This window comes from Phocoena phocoena, chromosome 1 (genome assembly GCF_963924675.1).
Source record: "Phocoena phocoena chromosome 1, mPhoPho1.1, whole genome shotgun sequence".
Classification (NCBI taxonomy): domain Eukaryota; kingdom Metazoa; phylum Chordata; class Mammalia; order Artiodactyla; family Phocoenidae; genus Phocoena; species Phocoena phocoena.
In genome coordinates this window covers 84,047,427-84,073,991 of record NC_089219.1, presented here as the reverse complement: position 1 = coordinate 84,073,991, position 26,565 = coordinate 84,047,427, and the positions used below count along the sequence as shown (strand labels likewise).

Below are 26,565 nucleotides of genomic sequence, written 5' to 3'. Positions count from 1 at the left end.
CTCAGTGTTACAGGCTGTCTGCTGCCATTTCATTTTCTTCTTGTTTCTGGCAAGTAGGGATTTCCCTTCTTTTCAGTTCAGTAAAATAGTATTTCAGTATATATCTTACAGAATTTTAATCCATTTATAGAAGGAGGATTTGGGTGTTGGTTTCAGTCAGAGTTTTATCATATCCTCTGTTTAGATGCCTATTCTGCACTATATGTGTAAATAGCACCCCCCTACCCACCCCATTTTCCTCACTTTTTTATTTATTTATTTTTTAATTAAAAATTTTTTTTTATTCATTTTTGGCTGTGTTGGGTCTTCGTTGCTGCACGCGGACTTTCTCTAGTTGTGGTGAGCGGGCACTACTCTTGGTTGCAGTGCGCGGGCTTCTCATTTCAGTGGCTTCTCTTGTTGCGGAGCATGGGCCCTAGAGGGCATGGGCTTCAGTAGTTGCAGCACGTGGGCTCAGTAGTTGTGGCTCGCGGGCTCTAGAGCGAAGGCTCAGTAGTTGTGGCGCACGGGCTTGGTTGCTCCGTGGCATGTGGGATCTTCCTGGACCAGGGATTGAACCCATGTCCCCTCCATTAGCAGGCAGATTCTTAACCACTGCACCACCAGGGAAGTCCCGCCTCACTTTTTAAAATCTGGTGTAACTGTACCAACTGCAGTTTCCTAGCTGTAGATAATACTACTGTGGTTAAAGGCCTTGACCATCTCTTTATAGTTAGATTTTTTTCAGACCTCTTAAGTAAGCCCAGAAACTCTGTACCACTTTAAAGCATTATCAGTAATTGTACTCTGTGCCTGGGCAAGGTGTCTCATCCATATCTCTCAGAGCACTTTAGGAATAAAAGTACATCAGTTCCCACTTGGTTCTGTTTGAAAGCCAAAACCCACGTTTTCAGCACAAGCCTGCTCTTCCAAAAACATAAGGAAGACCTTCCCAGAAGTCAGAAGATACAAATGACCCACTGTTAATCACTTGGAGTTGCCCAAGTAGCATAGGAATTTTCTATTGTTTGGTTAATAAGTTATTCTGATATGGAATTAGTTAATTTCTAAATGTTTTTGCTAGTTTGTAGAAAAATATTTAAATGTTCATATTTGTTTATTTGTGCTAGATATAAATATACAGCAGATTTTAAAGCTAAATATTAAATGAATGTAATCTTATTAATTGAATGGTAGAGATGACCTACTTTTGTCACAGAAACTTCATTCACATTCTTCCTAATTCCTTTGATTTGGTGTATTCTTTTAATTATATTTAAAATCTTTAGGTACATAATTCACCTTATTTGTAGTTACACAAGAGTGAAGAGAAATAGTTATTCCTGGTACACTTTCTAACTCCTCTATAGTCTGTGTATCTCTAAGTAGTTTAAGTAGCTTTTTAAGAGAAACAGGCATCTCTGGGGAGAAACATCTCTATCCCACTCAAATAAAGCAAGTGAGATTAGAAAGGTGAGGGGCAGAAAGCTAAGCAAAACAAAAAACAAGTGAATGTTTAGCTGTGAAATTACTTATATGAAAAAAATATCTTGAAATGCCCTCTAAAGAAAATGTAATTTCCCCTGGGATTAGCTCTAAAGTAAAGAGTAGCTGAAGTAATATCTTTCAGGAAAATTGGATAGTAACCTTTCCAAATAGAACCAATTACCAGAGCTATATTAAATGACAGTAAGTGAAAAATCTCACCAGAGCTTTCTTCCTGGAAAGCAGTAGTCTGCTTGTTGGCCTGTGTTTCAGCAGGGACGTCCACCCCTTCGACACACGGGGGGAAATGAGGCTCAGGGCATTGCACTGTAGATTCTGGTTCATCCTTTATTTGCTTCTCTGTCTGCACCTCATTTGTTAACCACATCGCTTGACAACCCTTACTCCTGGTGACTTCTGTTAGAGCATGAGTTGGCACCTTCAGATCATATCACTAAAGGAAAGAGTTCAGTGACATTCGAATAAAACATTTTTAAAATGCACATAAAAATCAGAGTGAGGGCTTCCCTGGTGGTGCAGTGGTTGAGAGTCTGCCTGCCGATGCAGGGGACACAGGTTTGTGCCCCGGTCCAGGAGGATCCCACATGCTGTGGAGTGGCTAGGCCCGTGAGCCATGGCCGCTGAGCCTGCGCGTCCGGAGCCTGTGTTCTGCAATGGGAGAGGCCACAACAGTGAGAGGCCCGCGTACCGCAAAAAAAAAAAAAAAAAAAAAATCAGAGTGGGCTTTTTTCATATATAAAACAATAGAAGTTGTGAAAACTGATTTGAAGGGTTAAAAATTAGAGCCAACATTCTTTACTTCTGGGTCACTTAACTAGGGTTCTCACTCCTCTATGATTAAGCTTATAATGTTTCACCAAGAAAGATTATTTTTTTGTTTATTTAGTCAAAAAATATTAAATGAGTGCCAATTCTGTACAGACACTTTGTTTATGTGGATATTTCAGCAAATCTTTATTGAATATGCCCGAGAATATCTGCCTCAGGACTGTAAGTGGTTATTTTTGTTTCGTTATGCTTTTCTTTCCAAAATTTGTTTGTTTCTTAATTGAAAAACTGTAGACGGCAAAGAAGCATATAGTAAAAAATGGGAGTTTCCTATAACCACTCCAACCCACTCTGTGGAGGGAAACACTGTACCAGCTTGAGTCATACCCTGCTGGTATCACTTTTTTTATCCTGCTGTATATACATGTACTTATAACAAAATATTATGACATTACATGTACATATATACACATAACTACATAAACAGCATTGAGGGAGCAGAGTATGGCTAATTTATAAATCACACCCTATATATTGCTTTCACCTATTTTGCATTTAACTTTATACCTTCATAGTTTTCCATGTTGGTACTTGTAGGTCTACCTTGTACTTTTTAATGATTGGATAGTAGACTGTAGTATTGATGTGTCTTTTCCCTATTGCTGTTTTCACTTTTTCACTGAATACTGCAGTAAACATTTTTGTACTTATGTTATATACAGTCTGCAAGTATTCTTATAACTTTCCAAATTTTCTACAAATGTGGGTGTGACATTGATTAAAAGAAAAATTAAAAACGAAAAGCCTAAATTAAGTACCTTGCTGATGTGAAAGGGCATGTCACCCCATTGGCACTATAGCATTCTGGTAGTATGTTGATTGAATTCCTGTTTTGAGGTAAATGCAATAAACATGAAAAAGTATCACGTGGAATAGAGCCTAGTGTAATAGATATCCCAAACTCTTGTTGTTATGGTCACTAAATAAAACCTTCCATGTGCTCTATTCATATTTTTCAGTAATTTGCTTGGGCCAGCAATACTGAATGCATGTTATATGCAAACCCTACATGTGCTGCAGTTGCTTTGGTCTCTTGTCTTCTTGTCGGCATCACATTCATATTCATGACTGCCCACATTTATCGTCCTAAAACACTGCATTGCACAAATAATCTGTTATTCTAACATTTTAAATGATTTCCTTAATATGAAAAAGTGTGTTTGGAGCCAAAAGCCAGTCTCCATTTGAGGCATTCTTTCACCCTAGAATCAGAACCAAAAACAAGAATACCTGGCATTAGTCATTGATTTTTTTGATTCGACCCTCCACCTAAGGTGAAATAAGAGGTATAAATATTGAAAAAGAAGAAATAAAGTCACATATTCTATAAAGTATATCTCGAAACAAAAAATTCAAGTTAAAGACTATCAAATAAGAGAAGTTCAGGAAGGTGTCGTGTGAATGGAATATGCAAAGATTAGTAATGTTCTTATATGCCAGTAACTATAAGAAAAGATCATGAGAAAAGATGCCTTAAATATTAAACACTGGGAGAGAGGGCAGACAGCAGAAGCAAGAAGAACTACAGTCCTGCAGCCTGTGGAACAAAAACTACATTCACAGAAAGATAGACAAGATGAAAAGGCAGAGGGCTATGTACCAGATGAAGGAACAAGATAAAACCCCAGAAAAACAACTAAATGAAATGGAGATAGGCAGCATTCCAGGTAAAGAATTCAGAATAATAGTGAAGAGGATCCAGGACCTCAGAAAAAGAATGGAGGCAAAGATCAAGAAGATGCAAGAAATATTTAAGAAAGATCTAGAAGAATTAAAGAACAAACAAACAGGGATAAACAATACAATAACTGAAATGAAAACTACACTAGAAGGAATCAATAGCAGAATAACTGAGGCAGAAGAATGGATAAGTGACCTGGAAGACAGAATGGTGGAATTCACTGCTGCAGAACAGAATAAAGAAAAAAGAATGAAAAGAAATGAAGACAGCCTAAGAGACCTCTGGGACAACATTAAATGCAACAACATTCACATTATAGGGGTTCCAGAAGGAGAGGAAAGAGAGAAAGGACCCAAGAAAATATTTGAAGAGATTATAGTCAAAAACTTCCCTAACATGGGAAAGCAAATAGCCACCCAGGTCCAGGAAATGTAGAGTCCCATACAGGATAAACCCAAGGAGAAACATGCCGAGACACATAATAATCAAATTGGCAAAAATTAAAGACAAAGAAAAATTATTGAAAGCAGCAAGGGAAAAACAATAAATAACATACAAGGGAACTCCCATAAGGTTAACAGCTGATTTCTCAGCAGAAACTCTACAAGCCAGGAGGGAGTGGCATGATATACTTAAAGTGATGAAAGGGAAGAACCCACAACCAGGATTACTCTACCCAGCAAGGATCTCATTCAGATTCGATAGAGAAATCAAAAGCTTTACAGACAAGCAAAAGCTAAGAGAATTCAGCACCACCAAACCAGCTCTACAACAAAGGCTGAAGGAACTTCTCTAAGAGGGAAACACAAGAGAAAAAAAAGACCTACAAAAACAAACCCAAGGGCTTCCCTGGTGGTGCAGTGGTTGAGAATCTGCCTGCTAATGCAGGGGACACGGGTTCAAGCCCTGGTCTGGGAGGATCCCACATGCCGCGGAGCAACTAGGCCCGTGAGCCACAACTACTGAGCCTGCGCGTCTGGAGCCTGTGCTCCACAACAAGAGAGGCCGCGATACTGAGAGGCCCGCGCACTGCGATGAAGAGTGGCCCCCGCTTGCCACAACTAGAGAAAGCCCTCACACAGAAACGAAGACCCAACACAGCAAAAATAGATTAATTAATTAATAAACCCCTACCCCCAACACCTAAAAAAAAAAAAAAAACCACTAGAGACCTCTCTCTCTCTCTCTCTTTAAAAAAACAAAAAAACAAAAAACCCAAAACAATTAAGGAAATGAAAATAGGAACATACATGTCAATAATTACCTTAAACTTGAATGGATTAAATGCTCCAACCAAAAGACACAGGCTCGCTGAGTGAATACAAAAACAAGACCCATCTATATGCTGTTTACAAGAGACCCACTTCAGACCTAGGGAAACATACAGACTGAAAGTGAGGGGATGGAAAAGGATATTCCATGCAAATGGAAATCAAAAGACAGCTGGAGTAGCAATACTCATATGTGATAAAATAGACTTTAAAATAGAGAATGTTACAAGAGACAAGGACAAGACAGCCTAAGAGACCTCTGGGACAACATTAAATGCAACAACATTGATCAAGGGATCAATCCAAGAAGATATAACAATTATAAATATATATGCACCCAACATAGGAGAACCTCAATACATAAAGCAACTGCTAACAGCTCTAAAAGAGGAAATCGACAGTAACACAGTAATAGTGGGGGACTTTAACACCTCACTTACACCAATGGACAGATCATCCAAACAGAAAATTAATAAGGAAACAGAAACTTTAAATGACACAATAGACCAGATAGATTTAATTGATATTTATAGGACATTCCATCCCAAATCAACAGATTACAATTTCTTCTCAAGTGCGCACGGAACATTCTCCAGGATAGATCACATCTTGGGTCACAAATCGAGCCTCAGTAAATTTAAGAAAATTGAAATATCACGCATCTTTTCTGACCACAAGGCTATGAGATTAGAAATTAATCACAGGGAAAAAAACGTAAAAAACACAAACACATGGAGGCTAAACAATACGTCACTAAATAACCAAGAGATCACTGAAAAAATCAGAGGAAATCAAAAAATACCTAGAGACAAATGACAATGCAAACACGATGATCCAAGACCAATGGGATGCAGCAAAAGCAGTTCTAAGAGGGAAGTTTGTAGCTATACAAGCCTACCTCAATAAACAAGAAAAATCTCAAATAAACAATCTAAAGTTACACCTAAAGAAGCTAGAGAAAGAAGAACAAACAAAACCCAAAGTTAGCAGAAGGAAAGAAATCATAAAGATCAGGGCAGAAATAAATGAAATAGAAAGAAAACAATAGCAAAGATCAATAACACTAAAATCTGGTTCTTTGAGAAGATAAAAAAATTTGATAAACCATTAGCCAGACTCATCAAGAAAAGTGGGAGAGGACTCAAATCAATAAAATTAGAAATGAAAAAGGAGAAGTTACAACGGACACCACAGAAATAAAAAGCATCCTAAGAGATTACTACAAGCAGCTCTATGCCAATAAAATGGACAACCTGGAAGAAATGGACAAATTCTTAGAAAGTTATAACCTTCCAAGAGTGAACCAGGAAGAAATAGAAAATATGAACAGACCAATCCCAAGTAATGAAATTGAAACCTGTGATTAAAAATCTTCCAACAAAGTCCAAGACCAGACGGCTTCACAGGTGAATTCTATCAAACATTTAGAGAAGAGCTAACACCCATCCTTCTCAAACTCTTCCAAAAAATTGCAGAGGAAGGAAAACTCCCAAACTCATTCTATGAGGCCAACATCATCCTGATACCAAAAGCAGACAAAGATACTACAAAAAAAGAAAAATACAGACCCAAATCACTGATGAATATAGATGCAAAAATCCTCAACAAAATACTAGCAAACAGAATCCAACAACACATTAAAAGGATCCTACACCATGATCAAGTGGGATTTATCCCAGGGATGCAAGGATTCTTCAATATATGCAAATCAATTAATGCGATACACCATATTAACAAATTGAAGAATAAACACCATATGATCATCTCAATAGATGCAGAAGAAGCTTTTGACAAAATTCAACACCCATGTATGATAAAAACTCTCCAGAAAGTGGGCATAGAGGGAACCTACCTCAACATAAAGGCCATGTATGACAAACCCACAGTAAACATCATTCTCAATGGTGAAAAACTGAAAGCATTTCCTCTAAGATCAGGAACAAGACAAGGATGTCCACTCTCACCACTATTATTCAAAATAGTTTTGGAAGTCCTAGCCGTGGCAATCAGAGAAGAAAAAGAAATAAAAGGAATCCAAATTGGAAAAGAAGTAAAACTGTCACTGTTTGCAGATGACATGATACTATACATAGAGATTCCTACAGATGCCACCAGAAAACCACTAGAGGTAATCAATGAATTTGGTAAAGTTGCAGGATACAAAATTAATGCACAGAAATCTCTTGCATTCCTATGCATTAATGAAGAAAAATCTGAAAGAGAAATTAAGGAAACACTCCCATTTACCATTGCGACAAAAAGAATAAACTACCTAGGAATAAACCTACCTAGGGAGACAAAAGACCTGTATACGGAAAACTAAGACACCACTGAAAGAAATTAAAGATGATACCAACATATGGAGATATATACCATGTTCTTGGATTGGAAGAATCAATATTGTGAAAATGACTCTACTACCCAAAGCGATCTACAGATTCAATGCAATCCCTATCAAATTACCAATGGCATTTTTTACAGAACTAGAACAAAAAATCTTAAAATTTGTATGGAGACACAAAAGACCCTGAATAGCCAAAGCAGTCTTGAGGGAAAAAAATGGAGCTGGAGGAATTAGGCTCCCTGACTTCAGAGTATACTATAAAGTGACAGTAATCAAGACAATATGGTACTGGCAGAAAAACAGAAATATACGTCAATGGAACAGGATAGAAAGCCCAGAGATAAACCCACGCACATATGGTCAACTAATCTATGACAAAGGAGGCGAAGATATACAGTGGAGAAAACAGAGTCTCTTCAATAAGCGCTGCTGGGAAGACTGGACAGCTACCTGTAAAAGAATGAAATTAGAACACTCCCTAACACCATACACAAAAATAAACTCAAAATGGATTAGAGACATAAATGTAAGACCGGGCACTATAAAGCTCTTAGAGGAAAACATTGGAAGAACACTCTGACATAAATCACAGCAAAATCTTTTTTGATCCACCTCCTAGAGTAATGGAAATAAAAACAAAAATAAACAAATGGGATCTAATGAAACTTCAAAGCTTTTGCACAGCAAAGGAACCATAAACAAGATGGAAAGACAACCCTCAGAATGGGAGATAATATTTGCAAATGAATCATCGGACAAAGGATTAATCTCCAAAATATATATGCAGCTCAATATTAAAAAAACAAACAACCCAATCTAAAAATGGGCAGAAGACCTAAATAGACATTTCTCCAATGAAGACATACAGATGGCCAAGAAGCACATGAAATTTGCTCAACATCACTAATTGTTAGAGAAATGCAAATCAAAACTACAGTGAGGTTCATCTCACACTAGTTAGAATGGGCATCATCAGAAAATCTACAAACAACAAATGCTGGAGAGGGTGTGGAGAAAAGGGAACCATCTTGCACTGTTGGTGAGAATGTAAATTGATACAGCCACTGTGCAGAATGGTATGGAGGATCCTTAAAAAACTAAAAATAGAATTACCATATGATCCAGCAATCCCAGTACTGGGCATATACCCAGAGAAAACTATAATTCAAAAAGATACATGCACCCCAACGTTCATTGCAGCACTATTTACAATAGCCAGGTCATGGAAACAACCTAAATGCCCATCAACAGACACATGAATAAAGAAGTTGTGGTACATATATACAATGGAATATTACTCAGCCATAAAAAGGAACGAAATTGGGTCATTTGTAGAGACGTGGGTGCATCTAGAGATGGTCATACAGAGTGAAGTAAGTCAGAAAGAGAAAAACAAATATCGTATATTAACGCATGTATGTGGAACCTAGAAAAATGGTACCGATGAACTGGTTTGCAGGGCAGAAATTGAGACACAGATGCAGAGAACAAACGTATGGACACCAAGGGGGGAAAGCGGCAGGGGGTGGGGGTGGGGGTGTGATGAATTGGGAGATTGGGATTGACATATATACGCATATATACATATGTATACATTTTATACATATGTATAAAATGGATGACTAATAAGAAAAAAAAAAAAGAAAACAGGGAGCTGTTGGAAGGTTTTGCTCGGAGGAGCAGCCTGACTGCTGTTTTAAACGGATCACTCTGGTTGTTGTGTCTCAAATAGACTGTAGGGTTCGAGAGTGAAACCAAGGAGACCAGTTTGGAGCTGGTTGAAGCAATCCAAGCAAGAGGTAGTGTAGCTTACACCACTAGGGATAAGGAATAGGGGGAAATGGTTGGATTCTGGATTTTTTTTTGAAATTAGAGTTAACAATTTCCTGACAGATTGGATATGAGATGCGAAGAAAAGAGAGAAATCAAGCAGAGCTTTGGAGTTGCCATCACTGACCCCGGGAAATCTGTCAGTGGAGTATCCTAGTCTCCAAGTGTCTTTACAGATAATATTTCATACCATCCAAGCGAATCAACAGCCTCTGCATTGGCTGGAGGAACCTGGATGCAACCTGGAATTCAAAGGGTGTGCGCAGGCCCTCCCTTTGCTAGTTTAAAACCATTTCCTAAGTCCTGTGTACTTGCACTCTGTCTCCCTTTTTTCTCTCCCCTCCCTTACTCTTCCTCTCTTCCCGTCTTCCAACCCCAAAAGGTCCTTCAAGCTCCAGAAACATCCTAGAAAATCCTTCCAGGTGTTGAAAGACTTCTGTTATTGGACTCTGCTGACTCCTCAGCCCATGTCGCTGTTATTCCCTCGTGCTGCCACCAGGTGGCAGTGCACTGCTAAACATTGCACTGTTGGGCCCTGCATTACTTCTCAGTAGAGAGGGGGTAGGGCTGAACTTTATTTATTTACTTTTTTTGTTTTTGTTTTGCGGTACGCGGGTCTCTCACTGTTGTGGCCTCTCCCGTTGCGGAGCACAGGCTCCGGACGCGCAGGCTCAGCGGCCATGGCTCACGGGCCCAGCCGCTCTGTGGCATGTGGGATCTTCCCGGACCGGGGCACGAACCTGTGTACCCTGCATCAGCAGGTGGACTCTCAACCACTGCGCCACCAGGGAAGCCCAGGGCTGAACTTTAGAATGGGCTGATATATCACAAGACAAATCTGGCTTGGGGAAGATGAGGAGAGATTGTCTCCAATTCTTTTTTTAGAAACATCATATATCCTTGCTAGGGTTGATTTTCCTTTTTTGAGTTTGAAAAGGCTCTATATGGCTTTCTAGCAGTCTTTCCACGTAGAGAGTGTTTTTATTTAAAGACTTTATTCATCAAACACCTTGCTGAGGTTGTAGTACTGGTGTATTTGTTTTATATGCTCTTCTTTGTTCGAGACAGGTAGAACAACTCCCTAGAAGCCTTCCCAAAAGTAAAATCCTTCTTGAAAATCAAGAGTGGATATTGATTGAGTAGTTTCTGTATGCAGAATTTGGACTATGTTTTATGAAGAAGTAAGGAAAGGAAGTGCCCTTTGTGTGAAGTTTTTTGTTGCAATTGGAGAGGCAAAAGCATGAACACTGGAAACCTTAGGAATTAATAAAAGTGCTACTGGGCAGTGCTAGTGACTAAACAATAATAAAGGCACCAGGTACCTCTGGAGCCTGGAATGCACGGTGGGGCTGAAAAGAAGCCTTGTGGTTGAAGTCTGCCTGTAGACCAGTTAGGTTCCCAGCCCCTCTGCTCTACGCTGATAGAAAACCCAAGATTTACCCACTGGAAAAGTTGAATAAAGAGGTTTTGGTTTTAGGAACAACAAGCCAAATTATGAATGGGATAAGACATTGCTCTGAAAACCCAGGGTTTAAGGAATGTAGATAACTACCCCTGCCCCCTCAACACACACCACTAAGGTCTCCTTTCCAATCAGTTCATGTATTTCTCCCAGGTAGGAGATGAAAGATTAGCTTTGAAGAAAATGCTTTGCTCAGTAGAAGAGAACTATAGAGTCCAACAGTTGGGATTTCCCCCAATGAAGTGGTCAAGTCCTGACTATTTTTATCCTTTACTTGACAAGTTCTACCCAGCACACAGAGCTTCTGTCTTCCTTTTAGTGCCTCATTCTTTAATAGGAACCAGGGTTTCTCAGACTCGTTACTGTTGACTTTTTGGGCCAGATAAATCTCATTGGAAAGCTGTCCTCTGCACTGTGGGATGTTTAGCAGCATCCCTGGCCTCTACCACTAGAGGCCAGTAGCACCCATCCCTTTCCCACCCCTCACTCCCAAAAATGTGACGGGTGACCAAAAATGTCTCCCGTCCTTGCCAAATGTCCCTGGGGGGAGAAATCTCCCCCTCTTCCTTGAGAACTACTGGTTTGAACCGGCATCCACAGACTACCAGCCATTGGAGGAAAGTCCCATTCATAAGAGAAAGCAAAACAGAGAAAGGAACTTTGAGAAAAGGAATGTGGGGGGCTGGGGGATGGGTATTAAAGGAAAACAGTATCCTCAGAGAAATGAGAGGACATTGTGTCTTAAAAAAAAAATGAGATCTATTCTTTTTAAATCCTCACAGAATAAGAAAGACCTTTGGCTATTAAAATTGTAACTGTAGGAATAAAAAAAAATTGGAAGATCATATTCAAGAGCTCTGTTGTAAATCAGAACGAAAAATAAAAACAATAGAGGAAAGGTAAGAAAATTAAATAATTAAACTGGATTTTGGCGGTGTACTATCTAAAAAGAACAAGGACATGGGAAAAATTTTTTTAAAACAAGTGAAGACCGAAGCAGAGTTCCCAGCACTGGAAGGACATAACCTTCAAACTAAAGGACTATCCCCAGCCTAGTTAAATTGTAGTCACAATAAGATATATCATCATCCTATTTCAGAACTAGTGATAAAGAGAAGAATTCCAAAAACATCCAGAAAGGGGGTTCTAATGACATTCAGAGTGACAGTGGAGAAATGTCCTCAAACGGATTCCCATATACCCTTTCACAGAGGATGTGCTCCACCAAAACAAGGGAAACCCAAGAAGGAGGAAGACTCCAGTCCCAGAATCTGGGCGCCAGCCCAAGAGAGCAGCAAGGGGATTTCTTAGGATGGCAGTGAAGGGAATTCCAGTGTGAAGACAGCCATGTTCAACAGGCCTCGAGAGAGAAAAGGCAGTGCTGCTTTGAATGCAGAGGAGGGAGTGGCAGGAGATTGGGAAAGCAGTTGGTTAAATTACAAGACGAGAAATTATTTCAATTGTAGAAACCTGAGACCATCTTAGAGTGTTTTCAGTTGCAGAAAAGATTTAAGTGATCTATTTTTTAAGGTTGTACAGACAGGGTATAGGGATCATTTTGAGTTATGAATAGTGGTTCATTTTTGGTTTTGTTTGAACATTTTCTAAGTTATAATTAGAAAACAATGCAAGTTTTTTGGGTTTTTGTTTGTTTTTTTGAAGAAACAAAGCTGAGAAGAGATAAAAGCCCCAGTGGAAGTAATAATTTTCTAAACAACCCACATATCGTCAGCACTAATATTTTGGGACTAGTATAATTATATAATTATATTTTGGAAGCATATTAATTTTTCTTTTACTTTAATAAATAAGGATCTTTTGGTTTCATCTTTTAGCCCATATGTATGTATGATTCAGTGACAGTTTCGTGATTGCAGGATTTATCTATCAGTACGTCTGAAATTAGCATGATATGCGTCCATTTAACAACACCTGTTATTTTCCACCAGGTGGGCTGCTAACTTCACACAGTGAACTAAGACTGTGTTTAACTGCTGAGACTTCTAAATCTAATGCTAATGCATTTGGTATCTCTCTTTCATAATTCCCAAGCAATTCTAAAAGAAATAAGTTTGTGAACTATGTAATTGCAGTTGTGGGGTTTTGTTTCAGTTTCTAAATTGTGTATTACAACTTACAGTTTAACATTTTTACCTGTTTAGAGTGTGACTAATGTATATATGCACTTTTTCTCTTTATAATGGACCTTGACTATATTCAGTTATAGGTAAAAGTAAAAAAAAAAAATCTCTAAGTTGGAAGATGATCATTCTAGATGCATGAAAAAGAGAAAGTATTTGAAATTTATTGTACATAGAGATCCTGTGATGTGGCTGTTTCAGTGAATAAATGATTATTTTCAGATAGATGTTATATATGGTTCTAAAGTATTTTAAGTAGCTTAATCTCTTAAATTCCTTCCCAAATCTTAGTTTTCCCATCCTCCATCTCTACAACAAAGGCATGTTAGGTTAAACTTTCTTTGAATCAGATTCTGAATTGCTGGTATTGAAATAACTGTGAATAATGTCTTGCAGTTATTTCAGCTTTAAGGTAATTTGACCATTTTCCCTGTGCCAGTGAAATTTGTATGGGATTCTTACAACGTGCAGAGCTAGTAACATTTTGCAATATGGTGCTATTGTTTCTCTTGTAAAGCTAATTAAAGACATTCTAATAACCAATGTTTGAATTTAAACATTTCCATAAATAGCGTATTTTTAAAATGAAAACTTATATTATGGGCCCAAACATACAATAATTTCTTTTTTGTTGTACATACAATAATTTCTTTTTTGTTGTTGTCACAAAACCAGGATGTGGCCTGTTTCTTTTTATCCTTCCTTTTGCACAAATGGAGATTTTTGGGTCTCTTTTAGCCTTTAAGCTCCAAGAAATAATTCTGGAGCCAGTAGTTACAATCCTGCCAGGACAACATAATTCTGAGCGCTACAAGTAGTGAGGGTGACTGGTGGTGGTTTTAGTCAGGATTGACCAATGAGCTGAGTGCTAGAAGGAAGCAAAAGTGGAATAGCGGGTGCAGAGGGTGTTCACTTGTCCTTGAAGGATGTGAAAGATGCTCGAGTCATGGTAGAGGGTGAAGTGCCATGAAGTGACCTATGATGAAGGAACCATGGGTTCCAGGCTGGGTCCCGCTGATAACCAGCTCTGTCACCTTGGGCGAGTTAGCCTCTCTGGACCTAAGTCTCTCACTGTGAAACAAGGAGGCCTGGCTGAGATCAGGGATCCTCAACTAGCATCCTTGATCCCACAACTGGCTGTCAAGTCTGACTTGTCAAAGACAAGCGAGGCCGCTGCTCCAGGCCAGGCCACCCTGGGACCTGTCAGCGCCTGCCTGGAATCTAGATTTCCCAACACTGCCTTTTCTGAGATTCCCAGTTGTCTTGCTCTGTCTGCCCACCTGCCAAGTGAATTCATTGCCCAAGTTCCCAGTACAAACCCCTGTCTATCCCATTTCAACCTGACAATTACCTGTACATATTCTCTAATACGGATATATTTTGTACTTAGAGAGTGTTTTACTGACTCACAAAATTATGCTCAAAACTGAACCACAGTGAATAACGATATGCTCTCAGTCTGTTTCCCCTTTTACCATTCACTCCCCTAAAAACCTGAGAGTCACCCCAAGCTCCCCAGCCTCCTTAAATCCCTGCTCCCTGCTGTTTGCCCTCTCCAGTCCTTCAGCTTAGTGTTGTAAATATCCTTTAGGCCAGTGGTCCCCAACCTTTCTGGCACCAGGGACCAGTTTCGTGGAAGACACTTTTTCCGCGGGGGGGCGGGTGGGGGCAGATGGCTCAGGCGGTAAGGCGAGCGACGGGGAGCGGCCCACTCACCTCCTGCTGTGCGGCCCGGTTCCTAACAGGCCACAGACTAGCACCAGTCCGTGGCCCGGGGGTTGGGGACCCCTGCTTCAGGCCTTCAACGTCATTCCCCTGGCATGTTTCAGTGATCTCTCAAATGATTTTCCTCCTCTGGTTGAGGTGCCACCCTTCTGTCCATTCTGTTCGTAACTGCCAGAGTGGTATTTCTTGAAAGCAGATCTGACTACAGTACTCTCCTTTTTTAACATCCTTCAGTAACTCCTCTTTGCCTTTAGATTTGAGTACATACTCTTTAGCATGGCTTTGAAGGCCCTACCTCTGCAGCTCCATTTTCTGCTGCTCTGTCCTCTTTACATGCCAAAATATAGTTCCCCAGATAATTCCATGCCATTTCATGTCTCTCTGCTGTGAACACACCAGAAGAACCTTTTTCCCTCCTCTGCTATACCTGGTAAATGTCATATTCTTCCAAGTCAGATAAAGTATCTCTTCTATAAAGCCTGACTGGGTTTATCAAAGTATAATTCATCATTTCTTACTTGGTGCTAACATTATACTTAATAATGATGTCTCTTATCGTATCAGTCTCTCTGATTGCAATTATTAGTTGTCCTGTGTTGTCCTACCAGACTGCAGTGAGTTCTTTATAAACGTCTTATTTACCCTTGTGCTCCTAGCCCAGTTTCTGTCACTTGGTAGGTGCTCTTGGGAGTATATCTGTGCTCACAATGAAGAATACAGTTCTAATAGCCAGCGCTGTAAACACTTGTTGCATCTATGATTTTAATATCTTTTCCTTTTTAAGAAGAGGAAAGCAGTCTTTAAATTCATACCATTTTTAGGGACTTCCCTGGTGGTCCAGGGGTTAAGACTCCCGCTCCCAATTGCAGGGGGCCTGGGTTCAATCCCTGGTCCAGGAACTAGATCCCGCATGCCACAACTAAGAGCCCGTGTGCCGCAACTAAAGATCCTGCACGTGGCAATCCCGCGTGCCACAACTAAGACCCGGTGCAGCCAGATAAGTAAGTAATATTTTTAAAATAAATAAATTAATTAATACCATTTTAAAGCTAAAAGGAAGGGTATTTCAACTGCAAGTGACATAAAACTAAACTCAAAACTGGCTTGAACAATAAAGAGCATTTTTTGACTTAACGAAATGGGAAAAATTCAGTGTTGTTTCTGGCAAGACTTGGTCCAGCTGCCCAGGGGGGCCACCAAGGATAGTGGTGTGTCTGCTCTATCCTCTGCAGCATCCTCCCGTCAGGCTCCCCGGTGCTGCCTCCAGGGCAGCAAAAAGCATTAATGCCTCCTGGCTTCATATCTTTGCACCAAAGGTCTAAGGAAGAAGAAGCTCTCTTACAGCATGTAGGAGAGGGAGAGGTGAAGCTTCTTTTTCCCAGAAGTCCCAGAAAATGTCTCCTGCCTGATGGTCTCCAGCTGGGTTATATTCACATCTTTCAGCTAATCATCATAGCCACAGATGAGCGTTGTTCCGTGGTGCTTAAGCCATTCCAGTCCTACTCTTGGAGCTACAGGTTAGGGGTTAAGGAGACAGGGGCTGAAATCCCACCAAAATCATCTGGCTGAAATGTGAGCAAGGGTGAGTTACCCAAAGGAAAAATTGGATTATTTCTTGCAAAAGAAAGGGGCAATAAAAGGCTGGAAAGAGGAATACTAATATTCATTATGAAGGACTTTAGAAATCTTTTGCGCCAGACTCCCCTAAGTGTTTCAAGAACAAACTTCTTTTTTAGTTCCCTGAAGCCTGAGACCTCCAGGCAAGGAAGAGCTTCTCAAGGTAAAGTGAGGAGTGGCCCCAAGTCGTGAGGCAGGCCTGGAACAGCGGTCTTTAAATTCATACCATTTTAAAGGTAAAAGGAAGCCTGTCTCTGACAAGACAGGCTTGAGAACCAGGAGTGGGGTCATGATGGCTAGTTGAGGATCTCTGATCTCAGCCAGGCCTCCTTGCTTCACAGTGGGAGACTTGAGGTCCAGAGAGGCTAACTCACCCAAGGTGACAGAGCTGGTTATCTGAGCAGGACCCAGCCTGGAACCCACGGCTCGTTCATCCCAAGACACTTCACGGTACCTCGTCATCACCTACGTTAAAGTGGGCAGCTACCAAGTTCTTGAAGGACATGCATATAAAAACTTTTTTTGGGTGGTAAATTATGGTCATCTTGATTTCAGAATGATTGGGTGAATCATCCGGCATGCTTTTACTATATATTGTACTTTTCATTATTTTAAAAAAAGCGGTTATGAAGGAAAACTGAAACCATTTTTGGTTGAATGAAATTTTACCATTTTCATTTTGTCTTGTTTCCAAGATTCTGCAATAGCGTGGCATTCACTAAATAATAAATGTATTGTATGTTTCAGTGTGTGGTAACAGCAGAGAATGACTTCATAGACCACTTGACCTGCTCTGTCGTGGTTTGTGATGCCATTTGGATTCCTTGGTGGAATTATTTCCATCTGAATCACTATAAACTTCTATTTAGTTTGTCACAAATCTAAGGCCAGATATGTTTGTGGTTTTCAGCAGTGATGTAATTCTGAAAGATACTGTGAAAGTTACAAGTTGTCATATACTATTAGCATTTAACTCAGTGTTTCACATAATTCCAGACAAACTAGAAGCTTGAAAAAAATCCATTTCTCCACATTATTTTTTTTTACTCTTAGACAGCCTACCTTTGCTGTCTGTCTTGCCACTGTGGGTTTGGTTATGCATCAATCAAGTACGTGTGGGGAACACTGGGAGGCTCTGTGGGCATACACAGTAATGTAGGACATGGTCCCTGCCACTTCTTAAGGAAGCTTGTATAGATAGACAGAAAGGATGTTTCATTAACTACATGGTGGAGAGAGAATAAGAGAGAAAGAGTCTTTCTTCTCTTTTATATGACTGCCAATTGTGTGAAACAGACTGGATCACGTTGCAAGATATGCACACACTGCAGGGTATACACATTGACCTGCACAGAAAGCAAGGACTCAACTAAAGCATACTTCCCCAGTCGGCTGCCAGGTAGGAGCAACAGCAAAACAACAGAACTTACCAGAAGGGACTTGGGGGACTAAGGTTCAACAGAAAAGTCTGAAGATTTCTAAGCACCCCCCCCCTTTTTTTTCCTGAGTTTTTTTTCCACAGAGAGGCTTGCGGGCAGAGGAGGGAGTCATTGGTGACAGTGGTAGACGGGGGAGTGGTGCCAAACCTATAGCACAGAGCAGGGCACAAAGCACAGAGAGGTGAGAGGAGGCCAGCGGCCCAATTCCCATAGAGCAGGTAGAGACACAGCACACTCAGGGGGTTGAAGGCTGTAGATATATAGGGCTGGTGAGTTACAAAGCAGAGAAGGGAAAGGAAATGGGTCAGGATGGGTGGTTGGCTATCACAGAAACCACAGGCAGCCGGGAGCACAGATCCAGAGGAAGCTGGCTCAACTCACTGTGTGTTGGAGGGGGCAGGCTTCTCAGCAGGGAGGCACAGGCATCAAGAACGGCCTTCATGAAGGTGAGTCAGCAGCCTCTTTCACGACACGTGGAAAGCCTGGGTTCAGGTTCTAGCTCTACCACTTGCTGGCTCTGTCCCCGCGGGAAGGTTCAGATGCCTCACCTGTGAAGTGAGAAGGTTCGATTAATTGGTCTCTTACATTCCTGAGATGTTATGAGATAAGGAGTTCGCATCTTCCCCAGCATAGACGACAGACTGAACTTCTAGAAACTGTAATGACAGTCATTTATCTATTCAGCGAATAGGGATGAGCACCCATGACGTGTGAAGCACCGTTCTGTGCATCAGGGTCACAGCAGGCAGCGAGATGAGGTCCTTTCCTGTCACGGAGCTTACGTTCTGGGGAGAGAGGCAGACAGCAATCAGACAAACTAGAAATGAGCAAGTTTATTTGAGTTACCAATAAATTGCTGTGAAGATGGTAAAATAAGACAGTGCGGTGGAGGGCAACCATGTTTTGGGGGTAGGGGATGGTGGGGGAGAACTGCATCCTCTCTGAGGAGATAATGTTCAAGCGAGACCTGACTTGCAGGAAGGGGCTTCCTATGAGACAGTCTGGGAGCAGGGCAGACAGCTCAGAATGAGAGAAAAGGCCCTCAGGAAGGAATGAGTCTGACACATTCAAACAGCAGAAAGAAGACCCGTGTGGTTGGAGGGAGTGAGCAGGGAGCGGCTAGAGACATAAGCCAGCGCCAGACTACATGGGACCTTGGAGGCAGTTGTAAGAAACCTGGATCTTATCCCAAGTGCAGTGGTGAGCCTTTGGAGGGTTTTAAGCAGGAGAAAGAAAGATCTGCTGTACATTATTAAAAGATTGCTCTGGAGATTCTGTAAAGAATAAAATGAAGGGGAGCAAGAGAAGAAGCAGAGACGACTTGAGAGGCAATTGCAATAGTCACAGTGAGAGGTGGTGATGGCTTGGACCATGAGAGTAGCGGGGATGTTGGGGATAGGTGGGTAGGTAGGAGTGTGTGTAGAGGTTTTGGAAGAAGGAAACATGGGGACAGTTTTTATAGGCATACTGTTTTTATTAGTCTGTACCTCTGCCTTGAGGAAACTGCCCCTGACCCTCTTTTATGTCCTATTTATGGGATGCAGGACACAAAGGATGCTTCGTCCATCATTTTACCCCCTGACCCCCATCACCAGACCCAACATTTGGTTTCAGAGTGTTCTCCACCAACCCTCATCCCTGCCAGTCCCAACACAGATCTTCATGATCTTCACATCTATTCAGGAAACCTGTTTATGATAGCGTCTACTGTTCATTTGTCAGTTTCTGGCTTGGGAACACAGGAATAGCATGTTTTGGTGGCAAATATGATAGTTCAGTTTTGAGTTGTTACAGAAAAGCCTAGTGAATAGGGGAATACCAAAACAAGTATGTAGGGCTTCCCTGGTGGCGCAGTGGTTGGGAGTCCGCCTGCCGATGCAGGGGACACGGGTTTGTGGCCCGGTCCGGGAAGATCCCACGTGCCGCGGAGCGGCTGGGCCCATGGGCCATGGCCTCTGGGCCTGCGTGTCCGGAGCCTGTGCTCCACGGCGGGAGAGGCCAAAACAGTGAGAGGCCCGCATACTGCAAAAAAAAAAAACAAGTATGTATTTCTTGCCCCAGTAGAATGGATTATTGAGGGCCAGTTTAGCAGCCCACAGTATTTCTAAAAGGAAGAGCTTTCCCTGGGTCTCTATAAGAATCCAGGAAAAGACTGACCCTGCTTGGGTCATGTGGCCAATCTGAAACCAAATGTTGGGTCTGGAGATGGGGCTCAGGGGGTCAAATGATGGATGAAGTATCCTTTGTGTCCTGCATCCCATTAATAGCACATAGAAGAGGATCAGGGACAGTTTCCTCAAGGCAGAGGTACAGACTCATAACAACAGTATGTCTATAAAGGTGCCTTCACTTGGATTTCTCTAGATGCCACAACCCCTAGGAATGCCTGGTCATAGCCGAGCCTAAATTGTAGCTCTCTGAAACTCTCTCCCATTCCTTTGTCTTCAAAGGAACTTTAGTGAAGACCGAAATACAAGCATTCTATTGATAATTTTTCTTCACTGACTTCTTTATATATTTGATTATCTTCTAAAACTATATAAAGTAATAAAAACTCTCTTAAGGTTTTGTCATGGCCTGGTTCTCAGTATTTCTTCTAGGCGATACAGGACATCAGATACCCTAGCACCAACTTCTGTGTATTAGGCATAACTATTCTGAGGGCTCTGTCCCTATCAAGATGGCCCCAGGTTTCCATCCGCTTGACTGCACCCCCGCATAGCAGGTTCAATACAGAACCAGTGGGCATAGAATTTTTCAAGAAGTTTTAGGTGTACAGTGGAAGGCTCTGGTCGCGTTAACCTAGCAGACTCCCTTTCCCTTTGTGCTCAGACCTCAGAGCCTCAGGACAGTCTTCTCTCTTGGACTTATTTTCTGGGGAGAGGACCCACAAGGGCTGAGAAGTTCCTTGAGGCCTCTAGGCTGTGTATCTAGGACACATTGATGGGGAGGGCGCGTTTGTCTTTGGTTCCTTCTCATCTCCCCTTAGGGTTTGGTGCCTCCTGACTCTGGCTGTTTATAAACTCTCAATACCCTGCTTTGCTCTGGCATTTTCCCTCTTGCCCCAGGAATTCCATCCGTTCAGTTCAACCCATTTATTGAGTGGACCTTACAAATAAGGCCCCAGGTTAAGCACTGTGAAATTACCTCCTTTGTGTCCTTTCTGCATTCCCAGTCTAAGAACATCTCAGGCAGGTGACAGGAAGATTGAGTTATTTTATATGAATATGCGAAAACATACTGAATCATTTATTCAATAAATATATACTGCGCACCAACCGTAAACCAAATACTCTTACAAGCACCGAGATTGCAACGATCAAAGTTCCTGGCCTTCTCAGGTAAGTTATATTCTCGTGGAGGTATCAGTAAATAGACATATAATATGCCAGTAGAGGAAATAGAGTAATTTTAAAACAAAAAGCAAGCTTGGTGATGGAGGAGAGAGGAGTGTGCATACAGGTGGGAAGAGCAGGGTTATTTAGAAAGGTCAGTCGGGAAAGGTGCCTCTGAGAACTGATCTGGTGGGGGAATGGGTGGGAAGAGGCTTGGATTTGGAGAGAAGTCTCTTTTTTGGTAGGATTTCCAGTTCCCTGAACTTATTATCAAAACGACATAATGGGGCTTCCCTGGTGGCGCAGTGGTTGAGAGTCCGCCTGCCGATGCAGGGGACACGGGTTCGTGCCCCGGTCCGGGAAGATCCCACATGCCGCGGAGCGGCTGGGCCCGTGAGCCATGGCCGCTGAGCCTGCGCGTCCGGAGCCTGTCCTCCGCAACGGGAGAGGCCACAACAGTGAGAGGCCCGCGTAACGCATAAAAAAAAAAAAAAAAAAAAAAAACGACATAATGTGGCGAAGACTTAGATGGGGTTTGGAGGTATAGGCCTCTCTATCGTAGAGCCATAAGCCAGAGAGGGGTACCATATGGACCCTGCCCCCCCGTCCCCGGTCTCCTGCCGGTCAGGGTCATTGTTCTGACCCCTTGCCTGGCTCGATCCTCACCACCCGCATTTCCCCACACTGGTCACCAACTCTCTGTTTTCCTGTTTATCTCACTGGTAGGACTTCCAGCTTGGCTTTCTTCCCAGCTACCACGTAGCCTCTTGTCCTTGATGGTAATGTAGATTCTTGCATTACCTTGCCTTGGGCTATTCTGAGTAAATTTCCTGCCCTATCACTAGGAAGAACCTACTCCTTGCCCACCCTGTGGGTAACCATATACTTTATCATTTAAAGTGGGATACTTCTGAGAGCAGAAGGGATCACTATTAATAATTATGCCAGGACTGCAGACATAAACTGGGACCATCCTGTGTAAACTGAGTGGTGGGTCACACTGTATTCATGAGGTCATTGGCTCAGTTAGCTCCAGCCCGCAAGTGGAACCAAGACTCCCCTCCCCAGCCTAGCATCTGATCTGAAGGCTGAGGCTGGGCTCCTTCCATGGTGCAGCCAGAAGTCAGAAGACAGGTCATCACTCTTCAGTCACTACCTTGTTTGCTCACCCTCTGGCCTGTTTTTCTAGGCTCCATCTAGGAGGACCCTCAGGTCGCACCCCAGAACATGCCTCCACTAGTTTCCATCCTTCTGGGACTGGACTGGAGACTTCTAGAACCCACTTTCTCTGCTTCCTCAGGCTGCTCCCCGGGACGAGATGTAGTCTTTTCTTCCATGTCCAAGTCTAAGAGAGCTGTCTCTAGACCCTTGCGTAGGCCCTACCAGGCTTTTGTGTTTGCCTCTCTGGAGCTCAGATGGAGTCAGGGGAGCTGGGCTTCCAGAGCCAGAGTCAGGCTGACCACCCCTTCCAGCCCCTCAGGACACTAAAAATACCCAAAAATACTGTTCATTGCTTCTTTACATAGCTATAAGCAAAGAAGATGTGGTGTGTATATATATACAATGGAATGCTACTCAGCCGTAAAAAAGAATGAAATAATGCCCTTTGCAGCAACATAGATGGACCTAGAGATTATTATGCTAAGTGAAGTAAGTCAGAAGGAGACAAATACCGTATGATGTCACTTATATATGGAATCTAGAATATGACACAAATGAACGTATCTACGAAAAAGACTCACAGATATAGAGAACAGACTTGTGGTTGCCAAGGGGGGAGGGGGAGGGGAGAGGGATGGATTGGGAGTTTGGGATTAGCTGATTCAAAGTGTTACATGTAGAATGGATAAACAACAAGTTCTACTATATAGAACAGGGAGCTACGTTTAGTATCTTGTGATAAACCATAATGGAAAAGAATATGAAAGAGAATATATATAACTGAATCACTTTGCTCTACAGCAGAAATTAACACAACATTGTAAATCAACTAAACTTCAATAAAATAAAAAATTTTTTAAAGTTATATGCTCACAGCTTTAAAAGATTAAAGGGACATGGTAGACACCCATGGTTTTTTAAAGAAAATATTACAGATATTAAGATCAGGCCTCAAATTTTTTTTTTTTTTTTTTTTTTTTTTTTGTTTGTTTTTTTTTGCTGTATGCGGGCCTCTCACTGCTGTGGCCTCTCCCGTTGCGGAGCACAGGCTCCGGACGCGCAGGCTCAGCGGCCATGGCTCACGGGCCCAGCCGCTCCGCGGCATGTGGGATCTTCCCGGACCGGGGCACGAACCCGTGTCCCCTGCGTCGGCAGGCGGACTCTCAACCACTGCGCCACCAGGGAAGCCCAGGCCTCAAATTTTTGAAGTAACACTGAAAAATCCTTTATAATGAGACCCTACTGGGTTATTTTCACTATAATAATACTGACATCTTATTGGGTTCAAATGTATTTTGTAGTACAGGTCCACAATCTCTGATCTGAAATCCTAGAAGCTCGGAAAACTGAGGGAGAAAAAAAAAAAGTTCCAAGTTTGTCACAAGTTTATTTGACAGTAAAACCTGGTTTGAATTGGCACGAGGAGTATAGTCTTTATCCCACTTAGTGTGAATGTTTGTGTTTTGCTATAGAAATGTTAATATGTTTGGTTACTTCTCCAAACTTCAGCGGTGGATATTATGTAATATATATATGGTATATGTCCTGTATTACCTGTTCGAAACACTTCTGATCCAGAAGGTTTCTGATTAGGCATTCTGGCTCTATAGTGCTGAAACCAAGCAAGGCCTCATGTACCCACAGTGCAGAAGGCCAAACTCTGACAGCCAAGAGTTTGCAGCAAAGTAAGGGTTTATTGTAAGGGGCCAAGGAAGAGTGTAGGAGACAAGCCTCAGATCCATTCCCACTTGGTCTTTGAGTTAGGGATTTTTTTTTTTTTTAAAGGGATGAACAAAGGCTGGGATTAATTATCTTGTGACACTTCTTAATCATAGTTTTGGGAGTCAGGATGTTCTGGTTTATGAGGCTCAGACCAGGTGGTCCATGGCTCAGGGGTCTGTTAGCTCATCTTGCCCTGGAGAAACAACCTGGGTTTGTATGTTAATGATGATATATATAATAGCGATTTTAGTGCATTAACGATGTTATGGACAACAGCAATTTTAGTCATCTGACTGTGGTGGATAAGTGTTCAGTTAGCACAGCATAGAGGTCAGAGGGGACAAGAAAGGGAATAAAGATTTGGATAGAGAGATTAATCATAAGCTCCGTAAGGAAACTCAGTGTTAGGGGGGCTCAGTTTCAGTACTGTTTTACCCATCACATGTTTTTAAATTAATAATCTCCACAAATTAGTCAAGCACAAACTTCCAACAAGATTCCTTACAAGTTTGCCCCCTTTTGGATACTGCCCCTTGTATGGTCTATAGTTTGGGAACTATTCAGTATTATTTTCTAGTTGAACATTTAGTACCTTAATCCTCTGGAAGAAAAAAAAACATTGATATAATAAATAATTAATAAATAAATTAAAATAGTGGATAACATACTGAGTCCAGATCTTTCTTTCCCCACTGGTATAGTATGGAAGGAAGAGGGACTGTCCATCATATGTGAAACAGAGTGGTCACGTGTGTAGCCCATTTTCGTTTTTTCTTTTTCTGCGGTATGCGGGCCTCTCACTGTTGTGGCCTCTCCCATTGCGGAGCACAGGCTCCGGATGCACAGGCTCCGGATGCACAGGCTCCGGACACGCAGGCTCAGTGGCCATGGCTCACAGGCCCAGCCGCTCTGTGGTTTGTGGGATCTTCCTGGACCGGGGCACAAACCTGTGTCCCCTGCATCGGCAGGCGGACTCTCAACCACTGCGCCACCAGGGAAGCCCTCGTTTTCATTTTTATAGGAGCTACACAGATGCCCTCCTGGAGCATAACAGAAGCCTCCACACACAATCTTACACCTTTTTCTAAATTTGAAAAAACTTAGGACCAGTAGTTTTGTGTCTTGCACTAGTTTACAAAAAGGTTTTTCTGTTCTTTTCTCTAGGAGCGTATTGTTCCTCAAGGCCAAAGGTGGGGGGATGGGGAGAGGAATGTATTAGGTATTTAGTCCTTTACTCTCTGACTTAACGTTTGTGGTAGCCAGGCTGCAAGGAACTCCCAGTGATTCTCACCTTCTGGTATTCAGTTCCCTGTGTAACCCCTTCCACATCATATACAGTTTGTGGCAAACAGTTCCAGATTTTCTTCATGCAACTACTGATATATGTACCATTGTGTATACAAACACACACAGCTTTGTGATTTGTTAATACACGCTGGATCATATTAAACATACTGTCCTGCAATGTGTATATTCACTTTAACAACTTATCTGGGCACATCTTCCATATCTGTTCATATAAATCTATGTCATTTGTTCATGTGTCTCCATATATTTTATTGTATGGACTTCTCCAGTCCCTGTTGGAGGATATTTGGGCTGTTTCCAATTTCCACAAATACAAACAGTGATAAAGTAGATAGCATGTGGGTAAATCTGTGGGATGTATTTCTGGTAGCAGTAATGCTGGATCAAAAGTAGACACACTTAAAATTCTGATAGATATTCCTAAATTGCCCTCCCCAAAAGTTGTTCTAATGTATTTGCCCAGGGAATGTAAATGTCTATTTCCTTACATCCTCAAAAATGCTGAGTATCCACAGTCTCTACCAGTTAGGTAGGTGAAAAATGACTCATTGCTTTCTTTTGTGTTTAATTGTTAACAATCTTTTCAAATGTGTATTGGCTGTTTGTGTTTCTTCTGTTTGGAATTGTCTGTCCATCTCCTTTGCCCATCTTGATACTAGGTTACTTATACTGATTTGTAAGGACTCTTTGTATATAAGTATGTTAAGGTCTTTGCCTGAAACATATTTTATAGAAAATTTCCTCCAGCTTATTGTCAACACTGACTTTAACATTTTGAATCATATTCAGGAACTTTTTGTCATAACCCAGTGATGTGTGTTGTATAAAGCACAAAAAAGCCTTTATAACTTAGTTTAAAAATATTTCCAATGAAAATTAAAATTGAGAGAGCATTTCCTGTTTGTACAAATGTTAACTGTTTCTATGTTTAACTTTACTATCACTGGCCCAGTTGATTTGCATTTTCACTATTTCCTTCTAGTTTACCGAATACTATATTCACCGCATTCCCAGAAGCCGGGAGGTCCAGCAGTCCTGGCTGTCCACGGTACTCACCACCTTGTACTCTATGTGGCTCTCCTTCCCCCTGACTCACCAATTGAAGCCAGATTTGGTACGTATGAGCATCGGAGGAGAGAGAAGGTCACTCTCCTGTGCATCCTTCATTAGTAACAGGACATATTGTTTTATTGAACAGCTACCATTCATCAGTGTG

At 41.6% G+C, this 26,565-nt stretch overlaps 1 protein-coding gene across 2 annotated transcripts in view; it reads left to right on the top strand.

The window, feature by feature from the left end:
- Nucleotides 1-26,565, top strand: part of ALG14 (ALG14 UDP-N-acetylglucosaminyltransferase subunit) — a 104,405-nt gene that overhangs the window by 14,781 nt on the left and 63,059 nt on the right. Inside the window, exon 3 of one of the 2 annotated variants that reach the window (XM_065895682.1) lies at nt 26,332-26,463. The exons of the other annotated variant lie outside the window; for it this stretch is intronic. Coding sequence (XP_065751754.1) covers nt 26,332-26,463 — 132 coding nt within the window. The remainder of the gene's footprint in view (nt 1-26,331; nt 26,464-26,565) is intronic. 2 annotated transcript variants of the gene reach the window in all.